The sequence below is a fragment of the Chroicocephalus ridibundus genome, chromosome 13 (assembly GCF_963924245.1).
Source record: "Chroicocephalus ridibundus chromosome 13, bChrRid1.1, whole genome shotgun sequence".
Taxonomy (NCBI): domain Eukaryota; kingdom Metazoa; phylum Chordata; class Aves; order Charadriiformes; family Laridae; genus Chroicocephalus; species Chroicocephalus ridibundus.
Window position 1 is genome coordinate 9,006,763 of NC_086296.1, and position 27,594 is coordinate 9,034,356.

Here is a 27,594-nt window from a genome sequence, read left to right on the forward strand (position 1 = left end):
TCTGCTGTGCTGCAACCTGGCAGCTCCACTGTGCCACAGCAGTTGCACCGGGGGAATCTGCCTGTGGGCTCAGGACACCAGCTTAGATTCTGTGCGTGTCAGAAAAACAGTACTTTTGCAGGAATGAGAGCTTTCTGCAGACTTCTGTGAAGTAGGAAAGCCTAAACTCTGCAGAAATGAGTAGCTTAGGGACCCAATTTTCTTTGGGTAAGTGGATTTTTCTGATCTTGGTAGCAATGTTGTTGTTTTCAGTATACAGAGCTAGAGCCCGCATGAGGGAGGCTCAGCGGGTTTGCTGAGGGATGGTGGCTGGCGCTGTGTTAGCCTTATGGCCACCCAATTATATAAAGGAGAGAGTAACGCCTTAAAGATGTGGCATGCTCTTGGGACTGCAGGTCAGAACAAGGCTCTCAATAGCACAGTTTCTCTGCTAGAGGCAGAGTGTTTTTAGCCAGGAGTTTGTAATTGTCTGCTAGCTTAATAATCTTAACAACTGCCAAGTTTCAGGTCTTGCTTCGTGTATGGGGGAAGATGAGACAGCCTGTCCCTTCCTGGGCCTGAGCTGAATTGGGCAAAAAAACTTTGGAATTCTTGTTGTTTTATTTAAAGATGGTGTTTTAACCATTCCTGCATAGATTTCCTTGAATAGCAATTGCAGAAATATTGCAGAGGCCTTTTGTTGGAGAGAAGATTGAGTACAGCTAAGATGGTGGGCCTTTAATAGACAGAAAATGATACAGGACTGAGTACACTGATATATTTCAGCAGGAGGTTGGGGAAAGCCTTATTAAAGACGAGGCAGTGCTTTTTTTCAGAAGATGCAAGTGGGTTTGGAAGACTTGTATCTGAGCTGCCTCTTAATAGCCTTAAAATCCCTTCACAGAATCTCCCCTTGCAGAGGAGTCTCTTGAATTCCAGCTGAGTGCCAGTTCATGAGCAAAAAGGCCCAGTGAGGGGAGAGAAACTCTATATACATGTGCACTGGTCTCACGTGTATGGGTCCAGGACCAGCTGATAGCCCTGGTGACATTTTAGCTCTGCTTGTGCAGCCTCGTAGAACAGTGAGGTTTGGGAGCGGTGGGAGTTTATTTTCTATTCTAAGTGCTGTTTAACTTATCTGTGTCCCTTGCTGTTTCCCATGCACGTATTTTAAAAGTTAGATTTTTAATTTCCTGTGTTGTGTTAAAGCTGTATGCAACCTCATCTGTGTTTTCATAAGGATTCCTCCCTTCTAGCTGACTAGGTAGAGTAGCATTTTGAAGCTCCTGCCAGCTTGTTTTAATGTCTTACTAGAGAACAGCTGGAAAAACACTAATGAATTCCCAAGCAATTTACAGGGACCTTTTACAAAAGACATTATTTTATTCAAGTGGAATAGTGCTTGCTTTAAGCCTGACTTGCTCAGGCCAGCCAGCGCTGTTGGTCCTGGGGTTTGTTCAGTAGGCTGCTCTCAGCGTTGGCAAGAGTTTCATACCTGTAGTTCTTAAAATAACGAGAGCTAATGTCGCATCATTCTGATTAGAAGAGCCAGTTGAACATTATTTTAATCCCTTCAATGTTTATTTTCACACCACTGTTCTTGGGAAGCCCGTATCTCGGGAGAGTGCAGTTCAGAGCTTCCATATTTGCAGATTTTGATTACTAATATTTTTTTTTGGGGGGGGGGGGGGGGAATTGCTTATAAAAGTGTTCCGGGATGGTCTTGCTGCTCTTCCCTGACAATGGATGCAAGACAGAGGATGTCAGATGGCAGTTTGCAGGGCCATTTGGTAGGGGTATGTTGTTGGGTATTGGACTGTGGTTCATCCTAACACTGGGTTTGGAATTAGAGTTATGGTTTGGTCTCATGGGTGTCAGTGCACAAGGGTTAGGTCTGGACTTGGACCCGAAGTTACAGATTCCTGCTGGTCATGTACCATAACTGACTCTGAATTTAAACTACCAACCCTTTCCAGGCCCAGCCTTAATGATTCCAGCCTAATTCTAACCGCCTTTCCTCTTAGCTCCAGGTTTACACACGGTCTTTGTGATAAAGCTCTGAATTTATTGACCATAGCTCAAAGGTAGCGACCACAGGCCCTGCCTAGTGCATGCCTACAGCTGGCTGGCAGCTCTTGCTGAGGGAAGCCCTAAACCTCTCCAAATGTCACTTTTTGGACCCAGTTGATAACCCAGATTTAGCTCCTGCCACTGGCCTGAGCTCACCGTGAGAGACTCCGTGATGAAAATGGCCCTGACCACAGAATAAACTGGGAATACAAACGCTCTCCCTTGTTGCCTGTAGGATTCATCCAGAAATACTGTATGGAGAAAAAACGCCCTATGTGGAAGTGAAAATGCCAAATTATGGCTAATTGCTGTGGACAATCTGCCCTCTGGGCTCTTCAGGGAACTGGCATTCTAATTTTTTCATCTGTGGTTTTTTTTTTTTTTTTCTTTCTGCCTAGCTATGCGGACACTCAGCGAAGACACCATCAGGCTCTTTCTCCAGCAGATAGCAGGTGCCATGAAAATGCTGCACAGCAAAGGCATCATCCATCGGGACCTGAAACCACAGAATATCCTCCTTTCCTACGCAGGAGGCAGGAAATCAAATCCCAACAACATTCGCATAAAGATCGGTAAGACCCTGCTACAAGCATCTCCGTAAGCGCTCTCGGGAGAGTTTGGTGACGGATACATGGCAAGCCTCAGTCCCCCTTTGGGGAACTGTCTAGGGCGAGGAAAGAATTGCTGCACTTCTTAAAATGCCCTAATGTTTTTCATCTTAGTTTCTTTACTAGACACAACCATTAATTGGCACCAAGCAGTAGGAGCAAGAGCTTTCTGCTTTGCCAGGACACAGACTAACCCAAAAGAAATTGGGCAGGCCGTGCTCCACTTCCAAGCTGAATGGTGCCTCCCTTGGTAAAAACAAATACCAGCCTGCCCTAATTGGCTTGTAATCTCCAAGTTTACCAAGAAATGTGCAACCATTGTGACTTTTGTCTTCAGCTTTTAGTAGCATTGAGGTAAATGTAGGTGTCTTAAGGTCTGAAACTAGCTGCTCTCCTGGCTGGCCTCAGAGAGCACAGTGGGAGTCAGGCACAGCTGAAAGCAGGCATTTCCACAGTCCCAATTAGAAAAAAATTAACTTTTTGGACATCAGGCAAGTGGCACAGATAGACCAGTAGTTGTGACAGATGCTCCAGTAATCCAGTTACAGAGCACGTGTATTCCCTGTGGTCCCTTAGAAATGAGCACTGGGTGACACCACCCTCCACACTGAGGGTGATATCCACGGCTTTGGATTATGTTACAGTTAGCGAGCTGAAGCTGACGCAAATTAGATAAAACTGTTCCTCACATGGACCCTGTGCTGCGGAGAAAGTGTTAATGCTTTCATTCAGATGAGAAATGGGGTCCAGTGGAAAAGTCTGAAACGTTGCTGCCCGTTTGGCTGAAGTGTTTTTTGTGAAGTGCGGAGTTACCTGAAGGTGGAAGTGACCGGGAGCCACAGATGCAGGAGGGCTGTGGGCATGGCTGCTCTTGTGTGTGTGAGGTACCCTGCAACCCCTCCATCCTGCTTCCCTGAGAAGTACGTGGTCCAGGGAATAGCTAGCTGTACCAGGTCGTTAGTGACACATGACAGTGTAGACAGCTGTGTCAATCTCCTTGCTTGAAATATCTGGTAACCTTGAGAGAACCTCTAAGTATCATATGATCAGATGCTGAGTAACCTGCGAATTCATCTTGGTATTCCTTCTCCCTGGCTTTTCCAGCCATCAGGTGAACTATGGCTCAGCTTTCTGTCTTCCTGCTGGAGTTAGCACTGTTGAAACTCTTCTAAAGGAACAGAGCAAGACTGTTTTCAGTAGGGCTGGTCTAGAAATGTGGGTGGTGGTGAGTAGTGGTTTCTCTTGGATGTCTGTTACACTGCAGCCTTTTCAATGGAGGGGAACTTTCAGTTCCCCAAATTAAAAGTTGAGGTAGCAGCAGATGAACTAACTAGCGTGAACTGGCACGCTCTTACTGAAGTCAAGAGAGCTTTATCAGCTCCCAGCAGCTGACATTTCGGAGTGCAGGAGATGGGTACAGGAATAAGTGACTGTTGATCTCTGAAAAATGGACGGGAGTTTGTTCTTCTGAATACTTCTTGGTTTTGTGGCTTGGTCTATCCTTTTCTAGTGTCTGTAGTGTGCATTAATAGCTAGTACAAGGATGTTACTGCTCGAGAAGAGAGCTACTGAAGTCTTAAGATGGGGTTCTTCACTTGCTGGGAAGATTCATGGAAAGTGGAAGGAAAGTAGGGGGAATCAACTGGGGAGGGTGCAGGGTCTCTAGAACTGGTGTTTGATCCTGACCTACCTCTCTGTTTCTCTTTATAGCTGACTTTGGGTTTGCCCGATACCTGCAGAATAACATGATGGCAGCAACACTGTGTGGTTCACCAATGTACATGGTAAGTGTGTTTTGCCTACAGGTTTTTCTGTATTGTTCTTGCTTTGCCCCCCAGAAGCAAGACTTTGTTTTTCGCTACCCTTTCCCCCAAAGGTGAAATTTTATTTTCTTGTCAGAAACCAGCTATTACACAGGGAGACTTCATAAAGTTCTAGCTGCTGGTAATGTTGGACAACAGGTGCCTGTGTTGTCATGTAACTTTAGGGTGAGCTGTTGATGAACAAAACTGAACAAAACAGAGTATTGATTGCTGTCTCCTCCCAGAAACTGCATTGTCCGGAGGGGACCAGGGCCTCTCCACTGAAGGCATTGGGAAATTAAATCTGTTTCCTCTGCTAACAGCAAGAGAGAGTGAGTGCTGGGATGTTATTTCACACATCTGGCTATATTTGAGGTGTTGCCTCCTTGGAGAGGAGCCTTAGTAAATCACTGCTCCAGCAGGCCCTTTTTGAGACAGTGTGGTTCCACAAGCCTGCGCTCACCTCAGGCTTTGCAGTCATTTTTGCTAAGGCCACAGCATCAGGAACAAGGTCCCTTTTTAACTGCAGTTTTGTAAAATCTCCAACTGTTTTTACCTCTTTGGTCTTGCGCAATCCCTTCAGACCTAGAGACCTATCCAGGCAGGCAGAGATTTTGCTTTTCTGGCTGGCTTGCTCCTAAGTATGCTGTGCTGCACAGCTCAGCAGATGGGTGTAAATGGAGCTCACCTGCTTCTGTTTGCAATTTATGTTTTGTGCATTCCCACTTCCTAACCCTCCTCCCCCACTAATTCTTTCACTAAACAAGCTGCTTCCAGAATGACTTCTTAGCTTGTGAAACAGATGTGTTTACAAAAATAAAAAAAAACAACTCCGAACGGATCTCTTTCACTCCCCTTGTACTTTCCACTCTGGGACCAGGATGTGAGGAGGTGATCTCTTATTTGTAGCAGTCGGGATCTCGGTGTCACATCAAGTCAGTAAAATTAAAAGTGATAAAACCAGGCCAGAAATAAAAATGTCAAAGACGGCATGTAATAGTTCTTGGGGATGTGGGTGTCTGAGCTCAAACTAAAAAAGATGATGTGGATCAATTTAGGTTTAATTTTTTACAAGTGCCCTGGGGGCAGTAGGCACCTGATTTTGAACACAGTCTAATCCACTCTTAAGTTTTTGGTTTTTTTGTCTGTACTCTTTGGGCAGGGTTGGGTTGGACTGTTCTGTGCCGCTCAGGGGTAGCGTGTTTGGTAGTCTGTTCCACGGTACTAACTCAAGCAAAACAGACTTCCTCTTGCTCCCTTTTTTTGAAGCCTGATGTTTATTTGAAATATGCTATATGTGAAGATGATGTCATTTTTTTTCTCCTGTGAGAGTTTCCTGAATTGTCTATTTTTAGTGATACTTTTTCTTTCAAAGTGTCTTGTGAAAGTAAATGAAAACACCCAGCTTATTTTTTTGAAAGGGCTGGAGGAAGCCAGCAATGACCTTTTTCTATTTTATTTTTTTATTTTAAACAACTCTGGACGTTACCAGGAATCTCAGAATGTTTCATGTTGTCCTCTGTTTACTGCTGGATTTGAAGGAAGATGAGGAGGGAGGATTCAGTTGGGGTGGCATTTGAAGTCTGTCCCTACTGCTATTGTGGATCTTCTGCGGTAGCCCCAGGAACATCTGCTGGCCAGGCAGGCCCTTATTCCCTGCTTTAGCTCATAGCCTATCTCTGTTCTTTTCATTTTGCCCTTTTAAAAAAGAAAGGCATTTTACCCACACCAGAATGAGCTTTCTGTCTGAACCCTGATATGATCCATGTCGCATGAGACTTGAAACCTCCTTGTGCAGTTCTTGTCCTGCTTCCTTGGCTGTGTTTGGTGTCATGCCTGCTTCCCTTTGGGACAGACCGAGCTCCTGTCCACAACTTGTTTGCTGCCATATTTTTTTTCTGTTACATGTGGCCTTTACTCCTAACAGAGCTAGAAAATTGATCCTGTTCCATGCTGGCAGCACTGCGATGAAATACGTTGTTATAAACGCGTGGGATTAGCAAACCTGCCCTCCTGTCCCTCTTCTGCTGACGTTTCTAAGGCACGCTGCCTCCTGAGCCACAGGGCTTTGTGGGCTTGCACCGTCTCCAGCTTCTGGAACAAGCCTGTGAGGGAGCAACCAAGGGCATGGCATGACATTAGAAACCAGAGTCTGAGGCACAGCAAGGCTCAAGCTGTTGGACTGAAACACAGATCTGCCTTTGAACCCAAACTGTGACCGTGGCGGCAGGAGCAGGCTCTGGAGCATAATTAATATGCTGCCATCTTAGGCTAAATAAGGAAAGCGCCAAGTGATGCAGGTCAGGATGGAGGCTCAAGCTTACCTGTGCAGTGGGAGCCTTTTCTTGATCACTTACCTCTTACTAGATCTGTCCATGCGACTGCAGTGCGGCTGCTTCTGAGCACAGGTGGATTGAGCAGAAAATGGTACGCTGAAAAGGGAAAGTAATGAGTTTGCCCAAAATAGCGAAACAGCTTCTGGTATTTTTTTCGTCTGACTGAGTGAAAGTCTCTGCTTCCCCTGGTTAGGCAGGGAATTGGCCCTTTCAAGGTAGTTACAGTCCTCTGGGGAGCAAAACTTTCATGGTTATTGGGGAATCTAGCTCAGGGGTTTTTAAAGCCTAATAGTGACTTCTATTTCTTTCCTGCAGCTGCCAAAAAAGCCCCCAAAGCTACATCTTTTTTATAAAAATTACTTCTGTTCTCTCCCCAAAAAGGCACCAGAAGTCATTATGTCTCAACACTACGATGCCAAAGCTGACCTCTGGAGTATAGGAACCATCATTTATCAGTGTTTGACAGGAAAGGCTCCTTTCCAGGTGAGTAGCTTAAATCTAATGTTTCTGACTCTCTCTTGCTTTTTTCTTCTTCCCTTTTAATCCACTTACTGTAAGGCTTCTGTCGTCTATAATACCAACTCCCATAGATTCAGCCTCATAGAGGTCTGGCTGTCCCAACACCTTGTCAATGTGGTGCTTTATATGTTGTAATGCTGGACTTATTACTGAATATGAGTCTCCTTCTCTGGGCTGTATCTCAATGAAATGTATTTCCTGGATATAAATCCTCAGGAAGGGTCATCTCTTCAGAAAATTACCATGAATCAGTTGAAACAGTGTGTTGTTTTTTTTTCCAGGCCTACACTTTAAAAAATCAGTTTCTATTTACAACTGTACTCAGTGTATAATTTATAATTATAATTCTGTTGGGTATGGAAGGACAATAAGGAAGATTGTGATTGCCAGTTAATGTTCAGGATGATTTCGTTGTAACTGGTGTGTTGAAGCTAACTTGATTTTGTTTTTAGAGCAGTTAAGTAGGATCTTATCAAAAAGATCTTATCTGCTGTCTCACAGCAATCCCTTCCAGTCTGAAATGTTTATGTTCATCAAGTCCAAACCCCTCCAAATATAACACAGTCCAGTAAAACTCCACCCTGTAATTTATGCCATAACTTCTGGATGAGCTGGAGCATATCTTTTGTGAAAGGTATTATCTGACTTTAAATGTTCAAATTATGGAGAATTCATCACAGCTTTATGTAAATTGCTTCAGGATTACTTCACATATTTTTAAGCTTATATATAGCTGGAGTTCATTTAGACTCGGTGCATTTTTCTTGTTCCCAATCATCAGTGTGCCACACTGTGTATTACTCTTCATTCGTGCTGAATGAAATCTGCAGGCTCCCCCTTGCAACCACTGTTTTAAAGTACTGTACCTGTCAGGTTTTTTTCCTTTCTGTCTTGCAACATAGCAGAGGCATGCTTGAGCTGCTGACACTTCTTTGCTTCTCTAATGTGTGAGGTCTGTAGAGCTTGTCTCTAACCCATGGGAAAAGACCAAACCTCAAATTTACATACTGATGTGTCAGCTGGTGCCAGCTCTTCAGCTGCTTAGATCAGTTAGGGCACATGTGAACTGTGTCCCTCTTCTCGCATCCTGATAGCTCTTTACCCTGACTCCCTAACAAAAAAAACAAACCCAAAAACAAAAAACCAAAAGCAAACAACGCAAACAAAACAAAAGTCAGCTGGGGGTGGGATGGAATCTATGCTCATGTAACAAGGCAAATTTTATGAACTGCAGGACTTTCTAAGCTTGAGTTCCACAGCTCTTTAGAATTTCACGCAAGACCTTGAATGTTTATGCAGTTACATCATTGGGAAGGAGAAAGTGAATTCTGAATGTGTTGCAGGAAAGAGTGGGCAAATACAGAAGTAAACTAGTGGTATGTTTTGGTTTTGTCTAGTGCCAAGAACACTCTTCTCCTTCAGGGTAATTTTTTCCCTGCTGCTGTAAGAATCTTCCATTCCGGTGCTTCATAGTCTGTCCACCAGCTTGCTCTGTATTTAGAGCAAGACTTCATTTCCTTTGCGTGTTCCTTTTTTTATAAACACCCCTACAAAGTATGCTGAAACTCCTGAATGGCTTCTCTTTACTGGCTGCATCCACTTGTCAGTGTTGGTATCTTTGTTGGAGAGGAGAAAATGACTGTTAGGATTAAAAAAAAATATATTTGTGCATTAAAAAAAAAAGTGGGGGTGGAGAATGCAAGCTTTGACTCTGCGTGCACAGGAGAGCCTTGCACGTGTTCTGTCTTGAAACTTGGTGCCTTTTAGTCTCTAAAGGCACCTTGATACTGTACTCATTCAAATGATTTAGTTATCATTTAACATGGTGACTTTATCATTCTTAGCTTAGTAGCTCACACACAACCTTGGAGGATCTGATTTCTTTGAAAATAATTAGGTGGCTTTTATCATTGGTCATTGAAGTATGTCACAGAAATGTTCCTCTGAAAACATTTGTTCTTGTAGAGAAGACATTTCAGGGAAAATAAAACTGAATAGTAGCCAGCTTCATTCAGCTCTCCAGACACGGTTTTGAAAGGGCAGGTGGTCAGGAAACCATCAGCTCTCTGCCTATACGTGTCCTCAGGCTCACACAGAGGTGACAGCAGTCCCATATGCCCGTGTCCCTCTGCCTGAGGCACGGTGATACCCTGCCTTGTGGTGGGCAAGGAAGGGACGCTTCCATCCCTGCCCAGCGGGTCCTGATCCTTGTCTTGTACTTCCCTGATGGGATGACTTCTCTCTTCCCCAGCATCTGTTGGGTGGGGGACAGGGGTCATTTGTTTCTCTATTTTAATTTTTCCCCACACCCTTTCCTCTTTCAGGGTTTGTATTTTGAAGCAAAATACCAGGCCCCATGTGTTACTGCAGTAGCAGCTGTGGATTTGTTTGATCGGGGAGAGAGGAGAGCTCAGCCCAGATGGTTCTGTATGCACCATCTATTTGTTTTGACCATGTGGTCACAAATTACCTTCTCCTAGCTGTGAGTTTCAGGTGAAAGAAGCCTGTCTCGGGCAGATGTTGGAAAGCTAGTTAAAGGTTAACCAGCTTTATTTCTTTGTCGGCGTGACTGTGTCGTAAGAATTTGCTGATGGTCACTGGGCAGGCAGAAGCTGTTGTTTACGGGGCTTTTAGGAGGAGAGAGGGTGGTAGACAGAGGTGATGGGAAGACTGTGAACAGTGCTTTTGGGAGGGACATCTACAAATGGGTGGGGAGATAACAGGCTGATTCCACATAGTGCCACCAGCAGACCCAGTTGTACAGGGCAGCCAGGAACTGGATTTCTGACGTGAACCTCTTCAGGCTAAATCCTCAGTGTGCCTTCCCTCCCAGCCCCTCACCTCTCTCTAGCTCAGATTCCCATGGGAATCTGGAGCACGGTGGCATGAAACGTGCTGCGTTTGGGCGCTCTGGCTGTTCGCTGCGTGAGCCAATTAGGCACCTTCATGGGGATGCAAACCAGAAGGACTCCAGCGTTATCTGCAGTGAGGAGGAATGAGCTGTCTAAAAATAAAATAGGGCTTTGGGGGGCTGGGTTAGTTGGAGAAAAGATCAAATGCGTGAAAGGGCTGAGGCTGCTGTCAATCCAGAAGGTGCTTGTAAATCAAGGCAGAGATGTGTGTATGTGTGTGAATGTGATTTCTAGCTGTCTCAAGATTAAAATTAACTATAGCTGGGTCACCCAAGGCGACTTCCCAGAGCCATTCCTGTCCCTTCCCTGCTTCACTGCACGCAGACAAGAAGCTGCTGATGCTCAGATGTGGACAGTTGGTAGGATGGCTGGTGAAGCTGTCTTAAGGAGCTTTTTGTATTAAACATGCCCATAAACAAAACAGTGAGACTGTCAGAGGGATGAGATTAATGGGATTCATAATCTCTATAAACAGATTTGCTGAGCACTGTATTAATGTGGAATTGTTAATTTGCCTTGCCTAATAAGTGGTCTGCGCTCGCATCTCTTCATTGCTCTTGCTGAGGACAGGACTTTAACAGAGCGTTTACCGGTCTTGCTCAATGGTGCTCAGAAAAGCCTCAAGAGTGCGATGATTTTCCCTTGTCCTTACCTGAGCTGAAAGGCCGGGGGCCCCGTGCCCACCACAAGGTGATGTGGGCTGTGTAGGCAAGTGACAACCAGAAGCAAAACTGGAGACAGATTTACACAAGGTCTGAAATACCTTCCAAAAACAATCTGGTCCTTGTCAGATGATGTTTTAAATATGATTAATTACCTCGATCTTTTCTTTTTTTTTTTTTTTTTTCCTTGATGTTGGGGGGGATTGGTTTGGTTTGTGACCACTTTAAAAACTGATCAGCTTGTGGCAAGCAGGCGCATGGCCAAGCACATGCTCTTTGTGTCAGAGCTGTCTCTGGCGGTGGCACACGTCCATTTGAACATCAGATCCTGCCAAGGACCACGACACTTGGTTGCTGTCTGAGCCTTCGTGTGAATCTTCTCTGAGCTGCTCTGTGGATGTGATGAGCTGTGTCAGTGGGAGAGCGAGCTGGGGAGCAGGGCAGTGGCAAGAGAAGTAATGCGAGTTTTGCTGCCTGGGCCGGCAGCTCTGAAGGAGTTAACCCGCCTGCCTATGTTCTCATCCCAGCTAGCTGCTAGGTGGAAAAATTAATTTCTAAGCCTGGTGTACCAAGTCCACTGCTTTATTTCTGGGTTAATTCTGCCTGCATAAGCACTAGGATTATGTATCACTTACAACAACTGCTATGCTCTGAAATGGGCCTTGAGGAAGATGAGGAAAGGGAGGATTTTATACCCAGAATTTGAACTCCTGGTTTATTCGTTAGGCAGGCTGCTCTTGCATGCATCTGGAGATGTCCTGTGTCAACGGGGACAGGTATTCCTGGTGGGGGTAGGTTACTCTGCTGAAGTTGGGTGCAGTGATTGACTTGTTGCTGTAGACAGTGAGCTGTTGGCTTTTGGCCCAGTGTTTGTGGGCCTGATTCTGATCTGTTTGGAGTAGAAAAAAAGGTTTGTGGACTGTTTGGGGTTTTTTTGTCGTTGTTTTTGGGGTTTTTTTTATGGTGGTTGTGCTTTCAGGATCCCTTGAATACCAGCCACTTAGTTGTGGGAGTCTTAAAATATCAACTGTAAAAGACTGCATGAGCAGGAGGTATTTGCAGCAGATTTTCGAGCTTTTCCCTAGAACTAACAAGCTAGAAACATCACTACTTATTTCTTTTTTCTTTCTAACATAGCTGAATCCCCTTTCTGCACCTCCAAATCCCCAGGAATCCCAAAGGAAAGGATTCAAAGAAAAGAGCAGATACCGTACACCTGCTGTGAAGTGTTGACTAGACAGTGCTGTTCGCTGAGGGTGTGAGTGTCTCTGGAGCTCTTCTGGCTGAGCACTGGGCTTTTGCATCCAGCCTTTGCCCAAGCACAACAAATCCAGTGCTGAGTGCTGTTGGAAATACCACCCTGCGTGCTTTTCGCGTGCAATTCACTCGCAGGCAGCCAGCTCCGAGTGGGATTTGGCAGGGTTACGCTGGATGCCTTTGTTGGCTCAACATATTTCCACTGCTGCTGGGGACAAAGTTAACAGAGTGGCAGGACTGAATTTGTCCGATTGTCTTTATATATAGAAAGGACAGACAAGAACAGAGCCAGATACACTAATGCAGCTGCTCCATAGTAACATGAGAGGGGGAACAAGGGTGTGAATTGGCCTCCTGGTCTGTCTCCTGTTCTTGGGGAAAACTGAGCTGTCCGTTCTGCATCCCTGTTTGACAGACGGATGCTGCCCTACAGGTATCATCTGGCTCTGCGCTCCTTGAATGGTCTAGTCGTTAGGTGCCTAAAATGTGCTTTCTGGTGTTTTTCTTGGGTAGGGTATATCTACCTGGAAGGTAGATTTCACATTAAATCCTTAGCTTTGTAGAAGAAGGAATTCATATGGCATTTTTAGTGTCTTGCAAACACTTCTGCATTTATTTTTTTCCCATGGTTCTCAGAGAAGCACTATTTGTTGAAAGAAGAGGTGAGCAAAGCGGCCGAAGGTACCGGTGCTTTTCGAAATGGAAGCTAACAGCAGGAGAGCAGTGGGCATGTTACTGCGAGCCTGGGAGCCTGCTACTAGGATCAGAACTGCGTGACCCAGTCGATCAATAATGAAGTTACGTGGAGATGCAGTTGGTTTTACCAAATGAATGGTGATCCACAGTCGTCTGTGCTGGGTGCTCGCTAAAATGGCTCTATTCCCCAGCAGGCAGCTACCTATATCAGAGCCCAGCCTCGAATTGCAGCCTCCTGGGGACAGCCCTAGCGAGGAAGCGTAGTCTGGGGGGACAGGAGCCTGGCACCCTGGATGCTGTCCATGCAGAACAAGTGGGGATTGTACTGGGACAGCAGAATGTGGAGAAACAGCATCCTACAGGCATATCTCTTTAATTTGTACAAGGAGGAGGGGAACTTTATTGAGGATTTTGTTTCTATCAGAGCTAGCGCTTAGAAACCCTCTCTAATGAACTAGGCTTTGCATGTGTGCTGCTTTTAATATGCTCTGTCTTTATTGCCAGGAAAATTTCTGACAAAACAGTGTTTGAAATAGATCAGAGCTTCATTGTGTTTGTGAAACAATTGAGTTGTTGCGACAGGAAATGAACAGAGCAAACAGCCAAGGATTGTATCTCTCTGATGTGAGCAACCGCTGCGCTTCCCTGCCATGGAGTTCTGTTCCCCCGTGTGCGTTAGGTCTGTCAGGCATAGTTCTCATCGCGCGGAGCGTTGGGGCCAAGCCACTTGGTGCAGTGTGTACTCTCGCCTCCTTCAAGTTTGCCAAATATTAAGAATCTAATTGCAGGGCAAAATCTGCACGGAGAAGGGTGTAAAATGGAGTTTTGCTGAAACAAATTGAGTGGCAGCGATTGGAAATTTTGATGCAGTTTGGCATCCACGTAACAAAGTGCTTTGCTGAATAACATTCATTTTAATTGTTTGTGAAGAAAGTGGTTTTGCACCTCCTGTTTGGGTCCCTGCTGTGTCTGTGAACAGCAAAGGATACACTATTGCAGAAAGGAGACCCAGGAAATCTTTCTTCTTTCCTTCTTTTAGGAATGCAGTAGCTCTTATTGGTACAAATTAATAGGAGAGCTGCAAAGTTTGGGTTGCTAAGACTATGCAAGATACTGTCCTGGTCAGTATTATACAAGTCCATTGATATTAGCAGCTTTTGAGACTCTCCCTTTGGTTTCTTTTGAGGTTTTGTACTGAGCTGTCACAGTTATCCTTAATTTTCATCTTCAGCCAGAGGGAGTAGGTGATGTTGAAACAGCATCTTATGTGTCTGCTTTTCCAGCCATGCTGTGTTAGTGGTATTTTGATGGCCATCTGCAGATTGGCTTGTCTGATTTGCCGTTTTAAGCATCTTAATTGACCTTAAATGCTTCTAATTTAGAAATGGAAGTAGGTGGAAGGCTCGAGGGTTTTTTGAGCCTGCCCTGAACATCAGGAGAGCTGCCTGTTGCCTCCTCATTCACACTTTCCTACACACTCTGCTGCACCAATAATTGATTGCAGATGAACCTCTCTCATCTTCCTTCCCTGTTTGTATGTGCCTTCATGTCAGTGTCATGCCAGCCAGCCTTCTCTGCCTTTAATAAAGAGACTTTGCCTGAGCAGAAAAGCTTGAGACACTAGGGTTAATTTACTGGCCTGTATTATTCATTGCATAAAAACAAATTGAGAAATGACGTTAGGAGATTTTTATGTGTCTGCGCTTCTATTAACCTCAGCCGTAAACCTCTTGTTGTGCCTATGTGCCTAGTCCTCTTTTTTTTTTTTTTTTTGTTTTTTAATCTCATCTCTCAGAATTTGGGATCTTGTCATCAACATCCCCAGCAGTTGTGTATATTACTGCACAAATAGGAGCTGTGGCTTGAGCCCTTCTGGCTTCTTGGAATTAAAGTAGCAAATCCTAATTCAGCTGTTGTTTCCCCATGTTCCTGGTCTCCTCACAGATCCCTTGCCCATCAACAGGCTCCCTGCCCCTTTTCTAAATGCCCTGCAGCACTAATCCATGTTCTCAGCGGGAGCTGCCATGCATCATTTGGGACTCCTCATGTCTGCAATTATTTAGCCTCCTGAGTGAGGCTATTAGGCCAGCTCAGACCTGAGCATCAGAGCCCACTGCAATGAAGCCCAGTCCTTGGAAGGAGCAGGACAGAACCAGGTCAGGGACAAAAAGGCAGCGGGCTGAAATACTGTATTTTCACTCTGTCACAGTGCTGGCTTTTCAGTCTCAAGCAAGCTGCAGGTTCTCATTGTCCGTGCTGGTTCAGTAGTTGAAAAGTGCCTCTCTGCTCTTCAGAGTAACTGTGAAATAGAAATGCTAATCCCTTTCCTTCATTGTCCACTGCTTCATGTACTGGTTTTCTTTCTCCTCTACAGGCCAGCAGCCCACAGGATCTTCGTCTCTTCTATGAGAAAAACAAGATGCTGATGCCGAAGTAAGCATTTTTCCAGTGCTGCCATTTGTATGCGCTTGTTTACTCTGTATTTACACCTGTCCTCACATGCTCCTGGCTTGTCACTCAGGGAGGTGACTATAAAATATTTGGCCACCTGCCTTCCCCCATTCCTTAAACCGGCAGCGATGTGGCCAAGAGAAAGTCAGACAGCAGCGGATCGCCGGGGTTGGTCTTCTCTCTTTCCGTAGATACTACTTCTCTCCTACATTGCAAAAATTCAGGATCATTAATGATTCTGAGCCAGCTAGGGGTCCTGTCCCACATACGGCTTCCCTGAGGCTGGGAGCCTTAGGGAGAAGTCATGGCAATTCTGGAATCATGCGAGCAGCCAAACTGCAGTCTCTCCTGTAACCTGCCATACCTGACTGCAGATCACATTCCCATTTCTCACGTGTCAGGACAGCAACTGCTTGTGTCCATCCTGCTAATAGCAGGAAATATTATAACCTCGTTGGAAATGGACACTACTGCAGTTACCAAAGGGAAGATAACTACTTTCGTCCCCCCGGGGGTGTATGTTACCTAGTGAAGCATCTAGCTGCCGCTCAGCACTGTGATTTGTCAGTGTATTTTAGTTTTGTTGCTGTGGTCTTTTCTTTTGATCTCTGAGCTCTTAAAGCAGAACCTCATGCCTGCTCTAAAACCTCAGCCTGGTATAGAGACAGGACTGAAGTTCCAAGTATATACATTAAAAAAATTGGAAGGTATTTTTTAACCAGAAAGTTATTTTCCATTTGGCAGAGCTGCTAATGCAGCCACATACGCAGGAAGTTCATTGAGTTGCTGTGTGTGGATTTTTTTTTTCCCCCCACCCTTAGTGGTTTAGACAGCTCCAAGAGATAGGAGAAGGAACTGTCAAGAAGCTAGAGCTCTTATCAATGACTTACGCTAGGCATTTAATTTCCCTTCAAGTACTTCCTCTTTTGATTTGGGGAGAAGGGGCAAATTTCTGCCAGGATTAAATTTGGGGCATCTGCACGCTCCTTTGGATTGAACCAGAGGGTTCACCCAAACAGAACAATTCAGACCAAAACCACTGCCACATAGTAGGAGCCAAATAGTCTGTGTGAGCAGAACATAGAGCTTCTGTTTCCCCTACACAGCCTAAAACATGGCTGCTCGCCTTTGAGGTAGTCCCTCTTACTGAGAGAGAAATTAATCCCTACAATTAATAAGCTTCCTTGTGTTGATCACGCTGCCCTGCTGCTGCTTTGGCTTGTGGTGTGTGCAGTAGGAGGCAGGCGAGGGGAGAAACGAAACTCGGCTGTAAGAGGAGAGCGTGTCTTTTCTTGTAGGGATTAGCCCTTCTCCTTTGTTGGGAGTCCTTGGTACACACTCTGCATTTACCATTTTCACTCATCTCTGCTTTTAAACTACCAGATTCCTCCAAAATTTAGATCCAAGCCCACTGGGTTTTTTTCACTGTAGAAGTCTGATCCGAAGCAGCCTTTGTGTAAATGCCGGCTCCCTGCTTTCCAAAGTCGGTTTGTCTCTTTAACGTGAGCCGAAATCTGTGCTATTTCCTGAGTAAACATGAATAAACTGCCTCCGCCAGCCCTGCCAACGCAGGATGAAAGACAAAACCGCTCCAGAGACCTCCTCCTCAGACTGCGGCAGTGCCAGGATTTGGTTTCATTCTCCTTGGGGCTCGGCAGGCTGGCACCCACCTCCCGGGCATCGCCACGGAAAGTGCTGTGTTTTGGCTTGGGAATGGGGTGGGGAAGAAAATCTCCTGCAGTGCTCCCCAGCGGTCTCTGCCTGCCGGGCTGCTGCTCTTGCTGGCAGGTGAAATGCCATTCTGAGGTGGGGAGCCCATGTCAGCAGGAGCAAGCCCAAAGGCCTCATGATTTTAATAGCGCTGATCTAAACAACTAACATTTCACTGCGCAGATTTGCATGGCAAAGTATATTCTAGATCACGGGGGGAAGGAGGCAGTTCTGTTGCTTATATTTAAAAAGATGGCCTTGGAAAATAATACTGTAGTGTAGCAAAGCTCGATGTTTTAGACGCGAGAGATAAGAGGAGGCAAACAGGCTGTTAATCTGCACTGTCTTCAGTCTGTGTTGTGACATCTGAAGTCTACTACTTGACCTTCCTGTTTCTTGGCTTTAAAACCGTATGAAAGCTAAAGTCATTGCTGGGAAATGGACTCATTTTGGATGAGAGCTTTACGTGTCATGGATAAATAAATTATGACGATAACACTGGAGGACTGCAGGTCTCCAGCACTAATGTATTTTTCAGGAGACTCTGCTAGCAGTGGTATCTTGGGTTATTCCATTACGCAGTGTACTTTGAAGGCCCACCTTTTTCGAGGAGAGGGTGTTTTTTCTTGGCTCAAACTGAGTCTCGGTTTAACTGCACCCCTTCTGGAGTCCTGGTGGCCTCTTCCTTTGTCAGCCCAGGAAGGCGCACGAAACCGTTCTAGTGTCAGGGATAGAAAAGCAACTCCTCCAGTACAAACAAGGATGAGGGATGCTTGCCATCATTCTCTGTTCTAGGAATTGCTGGGCTCAGATTCCTGCACCAGCAAGGCCTAGGGCTTCACTGGAAAATAACCGGGGTAGTACTGAAACCTATAAATACACACCTTGCCTCACATCTCTAGTTTCACTGAACAAGAGTCTGTTAGTGCTAGCTAGCACCTCTCTCTCTTCCCCCCCCCCCCCCCCCCCCCCCAGTACTTTTGTGTCCCAGCTTTTTTTTTTTTTTTTTTTTTTTTTTTTTTCTTCCCCTGTCTGTGTCAGGGGGGGAGGTGCTGGAAATGGTGCAGGAAGGATTGTTTCTCCCAGCATCAGTGGGGCTTGGCTGCAGGGCGGTGAGTGATGCCAGCCCAGCCAGTGGAGCCCTGCCCGAGCGAGCCACGTGCTGCCGAGCAGGCTCGGGCTCCGTGCAGTTAAATCTCTGTGCTGAGCACACATGCCATTACCTCGGCTGACCTGAGCATGGGGAGAGCCTGGCACAACGTGGGGACCATGCTGGCCACAGCTGTGACAAACTGAGAGTCAAGACTGCAAGGAGCTGGAGCCACCTACACTTAGTTTGGAGAGCTGTGCTCTGGCTGTGGGCAGGGCCCGGTTGCAGTGGCCCCGAACAGGGCTTCTGGGTACAGAGGAAAGTCAGCCGAGCTGAATCCACTTATGCAATAGCTGAACTCTGCTTTCCCTGCCTTAATCCATTCATTTATTCCCTGCCTCTCGCGATCTGCGGGGCTTGTGAGGAGCTGCCCTGGCCTCTCCCCCATCTGCCTGTGGGGTGAGGGAGAGCGCAGTGATTTACTACCTCTTTTGTGCTGCAGTGGCCGTTGAAAAGAGTATGTTCTTCCTAGCTATACTGGAAAAGTGGGGTAACGGCTACACTAATTTTAGCTTGCTTGGGTGGCAGTTGCTCACATCTTAGTTGCCTTCAATTAATAAATGCTGTATATCAAGGAAGCAAACAGACAAAGGTCACTTGCTAGTCTTAAACAAGCTGCATTGAAAAAGAAATGCCTTAATATAATGGTAGTAACTGGTGGTGCACTTCACCACCAATGTCTTAATTGGAAGCTTCCCCTTGGTAACTGCTTCATTTTAATGACCTCCTTATTCCCAGTAGAGCAAGTAGAAGAGATTTTATTTATCATGTGCAAAATATTGCATGTTGAATGGACTTAGCTGGGGACCAGAGGGATGACATTAGGACTACTGTGGAAGGAAAGGATCTGCAGGTTCTCAGGGGAGAGGCCACTAAAGCTAGATTAGCTGTCGCCTTAACAATGACAATGGGGTGCAAAAGCTAAATAGAGATGCAAATAGAGATGCTCCTGTTCAGCCCCTCTCCAGCCTTACGTTCCTAGCCCAGCAGGCACAAAGTGAGTTTGCATTTACAGGTTGCCTTCCTGAATATGTAAAAGCAGTTTAAATAGACTGCAAGTCTCTCTTATTTTGCTTTTGTTTTCAATCCTAGCATCCCCAGGGAGACATCCAGCCACCTGAGACAGCTGCTGCTGGGCCTTTTGCAGCGTAATCATAAGGACCGCATGGACTTTGGTAAGACCTCCTTCCAGTTTTAGTTCTCCTGTCCGTCTGTGTCATCTCTTGTGCCATGGCATTGCACAAACCTCCGTGCTTTTGGCTGGTGCTAGCAGAAGCATCCAAACACCTGGGTTTCACCTGTGCCTGGAGGATTGCATAGTCTTGGGGATTTTAGTATATGTGCTGATTCCCATACAGTTTTGTAAACCCAGAGATTTGGCACACCTTCAGCAAAGGTTTCTTACTTGCATTCGCTCTCCTGGCTTCTGCTTTTATAATCCCTCTGAACTTCTATTGTGTGTTAAGCATGCTACCAGCTGAAACGTGTATCTTGTGCATCCAGGTTCTTTCTCTGTCATAGTTCCTTCCCAAAGCTGTAAGCTGCACCCATTTAATGAACAATTCAGTCAATCCCCTCCTTTTCTCAGGGTCTGCAGTGATCCGAGCCAGGAGACCATTGCTGCTTGCAGACCCTTCACTCCTTCTCCAGGTTTCAGTGGAATTATGCCTTTGTTCTCACCAGGGCTCAAGCTGGCAGTCTCTTGGCTTTCCCTTTAGACCTACATCTCGGTCTCCTGACTTGGCTGGCATGAAGATTTCCTTTATTTTTTATTTTTTTTTTATGTCTTAATTCCTTCTAAATTGAGAACAGTCATTATGTGCCAGGCAGTTCTGGGTTTGGCAGCCTCTTCCAGATGTGTCTAGCTGAGCCAAAAGGTCTGAAGAACCTCTAATGAAGCTATGCCTTAGAGGAAAGCAGGCAGAGATGGAACCTTTCCTAGAGCCCCTGAAAGGACTAGGTCACCTAAAGGCAACTCTGGTGTTTAGTCTACTCCCACCTTTCCCTTCCTCTTGGGCAAAGATAGGCTAGACCTGTCTCAAGTAAAAATCAGGATTCGAATGCTCTCTTTCACCAAGGAAGTTGGTCCTGGTGGTGTGTCTCCTCTGAGCGCAGGAGAGAACAGCAGGGAGCAGCTTTGCTTCCATGGGCCAGTGCTGCTGGTGGAAAGGGTAAGTTTGCCCCTCGGCCTCTGTGTCCGAGTAAAGCTTGGTGCTGGGCAAGCCTGTTCAAGTGGTTTTCCTGAAACAAAGGTCCAGGGCCAAAGCCCATGCATTCGTGTTAATATCATAGCAACTGATAGAGCTTTCTGCGTTTTGCATAGACATTGCCTTTTTGAGCTGAAAACAAAGTGTGCTGCTGTGCGTTTTCAGGATGTCGCTTTTTAGTCAGGCTTGGGGTAAAAGGGTTTAAGATTTGTGTCTTCGGGGGGTTGGTTTTCTGTTGGGTTTTTGTTGCTTATCTGCTTGGCTGGATTGTGTCCTGCTGGGTAGCATGTGCTAGTTGATGAAGAGAAATTGTTTTGCAGCCTCTGTTATTCTTTTGGATTAAAGATACTGGGAAAGCCTTTTGGGGGACAGCGTCACCTGGGTGAAGCAAGCATACGGATCAACTGGGGATGATCATAGTTATCCAGTGCTGAATGTAAAGGACTACTGGTTACTAGAGTGCAAAAGTGAGAAAACAAGCCTTTTGAAAAGGGAGTCGTTGAAGCCACTGACAGACTGGATAGAAACACCTCTCAGTATTCTTCCCTGCAGATCTTCTCTCTGGCCTGTGGATCTCTACCTCTTCTATCGTATTGCTGTGCGTTTCAAAAGAAAAAGTCTTTGAGTTTCCTCTTTCCCTGCTGTCAGAAATTGAGTCTGGTAAACCTTTTTAGCCCCCCGTAAGCTCTTTTTGTGCCTTTTGGGAGTAGACTGCAGGAGTCAGTTTTTAACACTGGGAAATCTGAGATAATATACTTTGATTTCACTCAGGACAATGGTTACAGCACATCTTGCTGCACTGAGATTTTTGCCTGCTCTTAATCACACGTGGGATCCTTTTCTCTACAAATTGGCACATCCTCCTAAGATGTAATTGTTATTCAGGAAGGGTTTGTGAATCTATTCTATACAGAAGCCTGTATTTGAGATGTTCCTTGTGCTTTATAGAAGGCAGATCTCAATGGTTTTCTGACATCCCGTCTTGTATTATAGTATCTCCTGTTGGTTGAGAGGAAAGCAAGCACCAGGGGCATGATTTGTTTAGACCAGTACACTGCTTCAGCATCCAGCTGCATTCTTGGTCTCAGCCACCTCTGCCTCCTCTCCTCTCCTCTGCATCGTTACAAATCTGCTGAAGCACCTGAGCTTCCTCCCTGCTTGTGACACAACAGTTTATCTCTTCCCTGCTGTCTGCTGGTGCAGGTCTTCAGCTCCTCTGTGTTCCTGAGGGCTTGGAAACGCTCTGACCTACACCAGCTGAATGGACCCTTCTTCCTTTCCTTAAGAGTGTCAGCTCAATAGACCTCCAGATGATGCCCCTTGCCAAAATAGTAGCAATACTTAAATGAGAGCACTTCCCTATGCCCAACTATTGTCATCTTTTCAGCAGCTGTCTTCGGCCAGCTGTGCACAAACTGCTAATGTCCCACAGCTCCAGATCCTGTCTGAAGCAGATCTCCCCCTTCTCTTAGACGGCTCCTGGTAGGCAGGTGCTTTGTCTTGCTACTGGCAAACTAACTGTAAGCTGCTCTCTTCACCTACGCTATTTATAAAAGGTCTGCTTTGCCTGATGGTTCCTTCATTCACTGTTCCTTTACCCTCCTGCGCTCTGTAAGGTGAAGATTTGTGCCTGCTGCTGGGTCAGGGATGATTCCTGAGCCACCGGCCCCAGAGGAGCTGGGTGTCCTGCTGCTCCTTGTTCCCTGAGGCCCTCCGGAGTCTACCCAGACATGCGCGCAGTGCCCTCCACGGAGCTCCCCCAGGGTTTAGTCGATTCATGCAACAGCAACACATAAGCTTGAAACCTCCTTTACTTGCTGTGTGTCTCGATTGCTCTTCTACCAGGAACTGATGGTCTTTGCAATCTCAAGATTATCTGAAGGAAAGCCAGGAGGGTTTCAAGTTGCTGGTCTCCTGCTGATGATTACAAGCAGGGTTGTTAAATTTTGCTTTGCAAGCGCAACTAATAATCAGTTTGGAGGGGGGAGGGGGAAAAATGAAAGAAATCATCATTTCCACCCCCTCAGTTGAATCAGCTCAGCTGAGGGATGATAACCTCTAGAGGAGCAGGCTGAAGAAGCAGCAGGAAAACCCAGCAGCTGAGCGGCTCCCGGCAGGATAGAGATGTTCTCCATCCACAGCAGATCTACTCTGTGAGATTCCAGCTTTCCCTGCAAGACATTTACATCACTTCATCAAACTTCTCACTTGTGCTGAGCTCCAGACCAGTGTGCTCTGGCTGCAGGACCCTGGCCTGGCAGTGGCAAGGAGGAGCTGAGGAGAGAGGGGTTGTTTAAGTTTAAAAAACAGACAAATAAAAAACCCGGTTGCTACTTTCTGGAAAGCTCACTGGCCAAAGAGGAGCTGTTTATTGAAAGCAGAAATTTGTAAACCTTGGGTGTTGCAACAGGAAATCCATGCTGGGAAAACAAGTTGAACTGCCTACAGTTAACCAAATAATCAGTGTTGATCCATGACTAATGCTCCTGAAAGGCTGCGTTCCCGATTGTGACAGGAGATGGCTCAGCACAGAGCTGCAGTTGATCAGAAAGGGAGGAGTCAGGAGGGGTGGCTGCTTGTGAGGACAGGAAAACATGCAGAGGGTCTCTGGCAAGCCAGGGCAGAAGCTTTTCTTGGCCTGGATCTGTAGAATATCCTCCTGTAATGAGTGAAGGAAGCAGTTGTGTCTGGTGTGAAAGGGAGGGAGTTCTGGGCTGTTGTTCTGTGGTGGCCTTTTAGAAAATGCATTTCTGCCTTCAGTGCACAATGGGTTTGTGTCCGTGTGTGACAGAGGATCGCCCAGCAGAAGTGGTTTTGTCCGTCATTCCTCTTCTGTAGAATGAGCCTGAATCCCTACAACTAGGGTAACTTGCCATCCTGATCAGCCAGGGACTTTGTCTTTTAGTGCTACTTTACGCCCTAGGATTTCTCTCTTCTTGCTGATAGGAGCTTTTGAAGCGCATGCACGGACATGGCTGTGGCAGGTCTCAACATCGTCACACTATCTGGCCCTCAATAACTGATAGCCATTCCTACGAGTGTAAGAGCGGTTGCAAGACAGAGAAGCATTAACAATTAATTTAGTGTATTCTCCCCAGCAGCCCAGGGTTGTAGCTTGCAGCAAAACCTTTCTAAGTCCTTTAATGCCCTGTGGGGAAGGAAAATCCGTTAGTACTGATGGTGAGTCCCAAGGTACAAACCCTCATGTCCTTTGGCCATGCTTTTCGCAAAGATTCTTTCTTTCTTTTTTTAACCCCTCCCTTTCTTCATTCATGTAACTGCCCCAGCTGATATCCCTTCTCTGCGCCCTGCCCCGTCTCCCCCACAGCGCTGATTTTGCAGAGATGGCTGGTAGCAGAGGAGCCAGGGTTGGTTTTTTTTCCGTATTTACATAGCAATTCCTGGATCCAAATAATTTCCCATCCTTTTTTTTCTGAGTAGGTCCTGCATCCAGTCCCTAGTCTGCATTCTTGACCACTGCTATATGTGACTGCAGTCAGTCAATTTCCATGGCTCACTGGATTGCATGGAAAAATCACTGTAAAATACTGTAACTTGCTGTGCTTTAACTGCTTTGTAAGCTTCTTACAGTCATTTCCTTTCACTGAGTCATTGTTTTTGACATTATTTTTTTTCAGATGAATTTTTCCATCACCCGTTCTTGGATGCAAGTGCCTCTATGAAAAAATGTAAGTGTTGCGTTTTTGATTACAACTCTTTTTGAACCATGACGTGACTTCCTTTGCTGCTAGTTCAAAAGGAAAGAAAAAGTCTGCTTTATGTTTTCTTAGTTATTTAGGCAGGGATTCAGTGTTTGTTCCTGTGTCGTGTCCAGATTTTGCAATCAAAATGTATTTAATTTTGCTGAGCTATCTTCAAAGGGATGACTAGGGGGCTATTTAGAAACCTAAAGTAGAAGTAAAGGTAGCTCTGAAATTTATTCAGCTGCTTTGTATGAAGTGCTTGGCCAGTTGGGATGCTTGTAGCGAAACAGGATTATGCAGCATGATCTTGCTTTTCATCCACATCTGTGGGGCAATTCTGAGCAGCGGAAACTGTCGCACTTGTCCCTGCTTGCCATGTGGTACCTTAGGTTGTCTGTGCCAAATGGCAGGCTCTGGTTACCAAATCTTGTTTCAGTATTTACCTCCAAATTCTTGATAAATCTTGTTTTAGAAGGGTTAAATTGGGGTGCTCTATGAGAACTGGCCAAAACAAAGACAGATTCCCATTGAAAGTTCTTTCTTTCCTCTTTTGATTCAAAACTTCTGAAAATTTCCAGCTACATGCTCTATGGTTCAGAGGTTTGTTTTCAGTGGAAAACAATTCAGAATTGTTTCTAGTGTATGGGATACAATAGTCCTTTAGCCAAGAGACTTGGCTGAGTGGAATTGTGTACGGTTGTCTTCTGGAAGGATCCTCCTGGGCCTTTAATCTCCCGAGGAAATGACAGAGCCAAAAATTTTCATCAGTGACTGATTTGGGGCGCCCAATGCAGCAGCTGGAAGTTTTGGAGGAAGCATGTCGAATGCTTTCTGAACATGGAGAAGTGCCGTGGGTGGACGCCCCTTGTCTGATGTCCATGTCACTCCTGACAGTCTCTTGCTTTCCTGGTTCCAGAGCAGGACTTATCAGTTGTTCCTGATACAGATTTTAACTGTGTACTTAGGTGACCGTCCCGCGGGCAAGAAAAGACGCTTCTGGTTTAGGGGAGCGTGCAAGCCAGCCAGGCCCCTCTCTCCATCTGCGCCAGCAAGATGTGGGGCAAGTCCTGTAGAACAGGACTGCTCTGCAGGCAGGGAAGGACTCTGCCTGCGTAGGACTGCTCCTAAGCCAGCTCAGCTCTCAGCACCTGCTATGCCACTGCCATGTGGGAAAAGCCCTTCAAAGTCTGATCCCCCTGTGGGCAGAGGAGGACTCTCTTGGGATGTTCTTGCATGCCCACCAGCTCATCTCTTACCTCCGGCAGTTCCGTTGCTTTGTTGGCCAGGGGAACAGAAAACCCCCTGCAAACAGGAGAGGGTTCTCCTGGCTTGGCCTCAGTTTCCAAATTCTGCACATCGGCTGCGCAGAAACTGGAGGCACCATTATGAGCAGGGGGCTGTAGCTCAGCCTTTGCCCCCAGCTGCACCAAAGTTAATGGTGTGGGGTCAAGGCTCAGTAAAAAAAGCACCTTTACAGGCAGGTAAAGACTATACAAACTTCAGACCTCTCTGCTGCCCTGCTGGTCCACGCCTCCAGGCACATGTCCTGGAGTCCTCTCCAGGCAGGAGAGACCACTACTGGTTTTGAGAAGATGAGGGGAGAAATATCTCCCCATTGCTGGAGGTCTTCAAGTTGTGCATAGAAATCTGCTAGTGGAGAAGGTCGTTCTTATAGTCTGCTGTGGAGATCTCTGCCACTGCCAGATGGCAATGATAGATGAAGGGATCTGGGAAGCGTGGTGAAGAGCCTGGATGAGGAAGGCTCCATGTGGGAATGGTGGTCCTTTTGATTTCTGAATAGGTGAGAGAAGAGCCAGTGTGTCAGCAAAGGTCTGAGTTACGGTGGTCTCAGTAAGAAGAACTTGCCTGAGATGTGTGGAATGCTGCTTAACATGGTGACATGCTTAATGTTTGCACAGTTTTAGCGGAAATAGATGACTTAACAAGGTTGCAGTTGATCAGGGCTGGCTCCCCTGGTTTCACACGCAGAACTAAGATGAGTCCAAAAGTTTATTATACTACTTCATCTCAACATGGGGTTCAGCATCATGATTGTAGGAAGTATCAAAGAGGAGAAGAGGTACGGCTGCATCTGAATCATAGTGGTCATGCTCAGACTGAATTAGAGTCCTCAGGTCTGCAGTGAAGTGAGGGGAGGAACAGTGTGCCCTCATGTTTTTGTTCTCCTTGGGGGCTGATAATTGGGCTACCACTGATTTTGGTGGAAAGCAGGACTAAGTCACTTACATTTGAGTGTGCGAGTTTCTTTTAGGAGAGTTTGTTGGATGATCTGTACCAGCATCTGTGTTTTGGGGTAGTAGCTCTTGCGTGATGAACACGCTGAGACCTCAGCAAAGCTCAGCGGCCACTGTGCGGCCTTTGCCTAAGGGACCTTCCATTCAGAGGCACCTGCACTGCAGATGCAGGTGACCCTGCATCCATTTAGGTCCCAAACTGATTTTAAGGTGTGATGCTTCCTTTCCATTTGAGAACATTTTGCAGTCTGGGCAGAGCGTGGTGGTCTCTGTACCCCTGCAGGCAGATCTGTCCTCGCGTGGGAAGGGCAGAACGGGAGAGCTGCCGCTAGTGCACGTCGCCCGGGCTCCTCAGCCCTGGCAAGGCTGGGCCGGAGCTGCTCACGCAATGATTACAAATAAAGTGAGAGCTGTCAGCTGTTCGTTCTGTGTGCATATGTGTTAGTACACCATCTCATGGCATTGGAAAGGATTTTTTTAATATGATGTTACTTTGGAATGCCAGGAATTTGGGGAATCCTCAAATGTGGATAATTCCCTAAGTGGATAATTTAGAAGTTGCTGAGGCGGATGGTCCCCCTCGTTTAAATAAATCTGCATGTTTTTTCAAGACACTTCAGCAAAATCAACATTTCTGTCAAAAATGTTTAAATACAACATTTCTGACAAGCTCATCCTCTCCAGTGTGGTTTCGAGGGATGGTTGTTCTCACGTCCCTCCTCCCATCTCCCTTCGGACCGAGCCTGCTGCTATTGGGGGGGTACCGCAGAGGCTGCAGCCTCGAGAGCGGGTTCAGGGCCTTGGGCTTTCTTAACTAAAACATGTACTTTCTTTTTTTGTTTGTTTATTTATGCTTTATTTTATATTGTGGATTTTGTACCTGTGACTAAGCACGTACTTTAGATATGTAAAAAAAGAATATTTATTAATAAAGTCTTTAAAATACTGTGTCTAGTCAGAATGTCGTCTGTCTGTAGCCAGGTCTGATCAGCATATGGTATGGGGCGGTGTGTTACAGTAATAATGCATGAGAAGGCATAATTAGACGCTTGTGCAAGTCTCCTCTCAGTAAACACATTGTAATTGGTACCCGTGCGGAGTGTTTTGGAGGTTTTCTTGCTCCTGCCTTTAATGAACTGTAAGCTGGTACCTCCTTTACTCTTGAGTTCAGAGAGCACGGAACGCGAGTGGTTATGGTTCAGAAGCGTGGAACATCTGTCAGGCTTAACTTGAATTTTACCATCTTTGTAATCTTACTGTACATAAAATACTCTGG

The 27,594-nt window shown here is 46.0% G+C and overlaps 1 protein-coding gene across 8 annotated transcripts in view; it reads left to right on the forward strand.

The window, feature by feature from the left end:
- ULK1 (unc-51 like autophagy activating kinase 1) overlaps nt 1–27,594 on the forward strand; it is an 83,857-nt gene that overhangs the window by 22,835 nt on the left and 33,428 nt on the right. For all 8 annotated transcript variants that reach the window (XM_063350705.1, XM_063350698.1, XM_063350700.1 and 5 more), the window contains exons 7-12: nt 2,448–2,621; nt 4,368–4,441; nt 7,177–7,278; nt 15,216–15,274; nt 19,245–19,327; nt 23,998–24,048. In XM_063350705.1, coding sequence (XP_063206775.1) covers nt 2,448–2,621; nt 4,368–4,441; nt 7,177–7,278; nt 15,216–15,274; nt 19,245–19,327; nt 23,998–24,048 — 543 coding nt within the window. The remainder of the gene's footprint in view (nt 1–2,447; nt 2,622–4,367; nt 4,442–7,176; nt 7,279–15,215; nt 15,275–19,244; nt 19,328–23,997; nt 24,049–27,594) is intronic.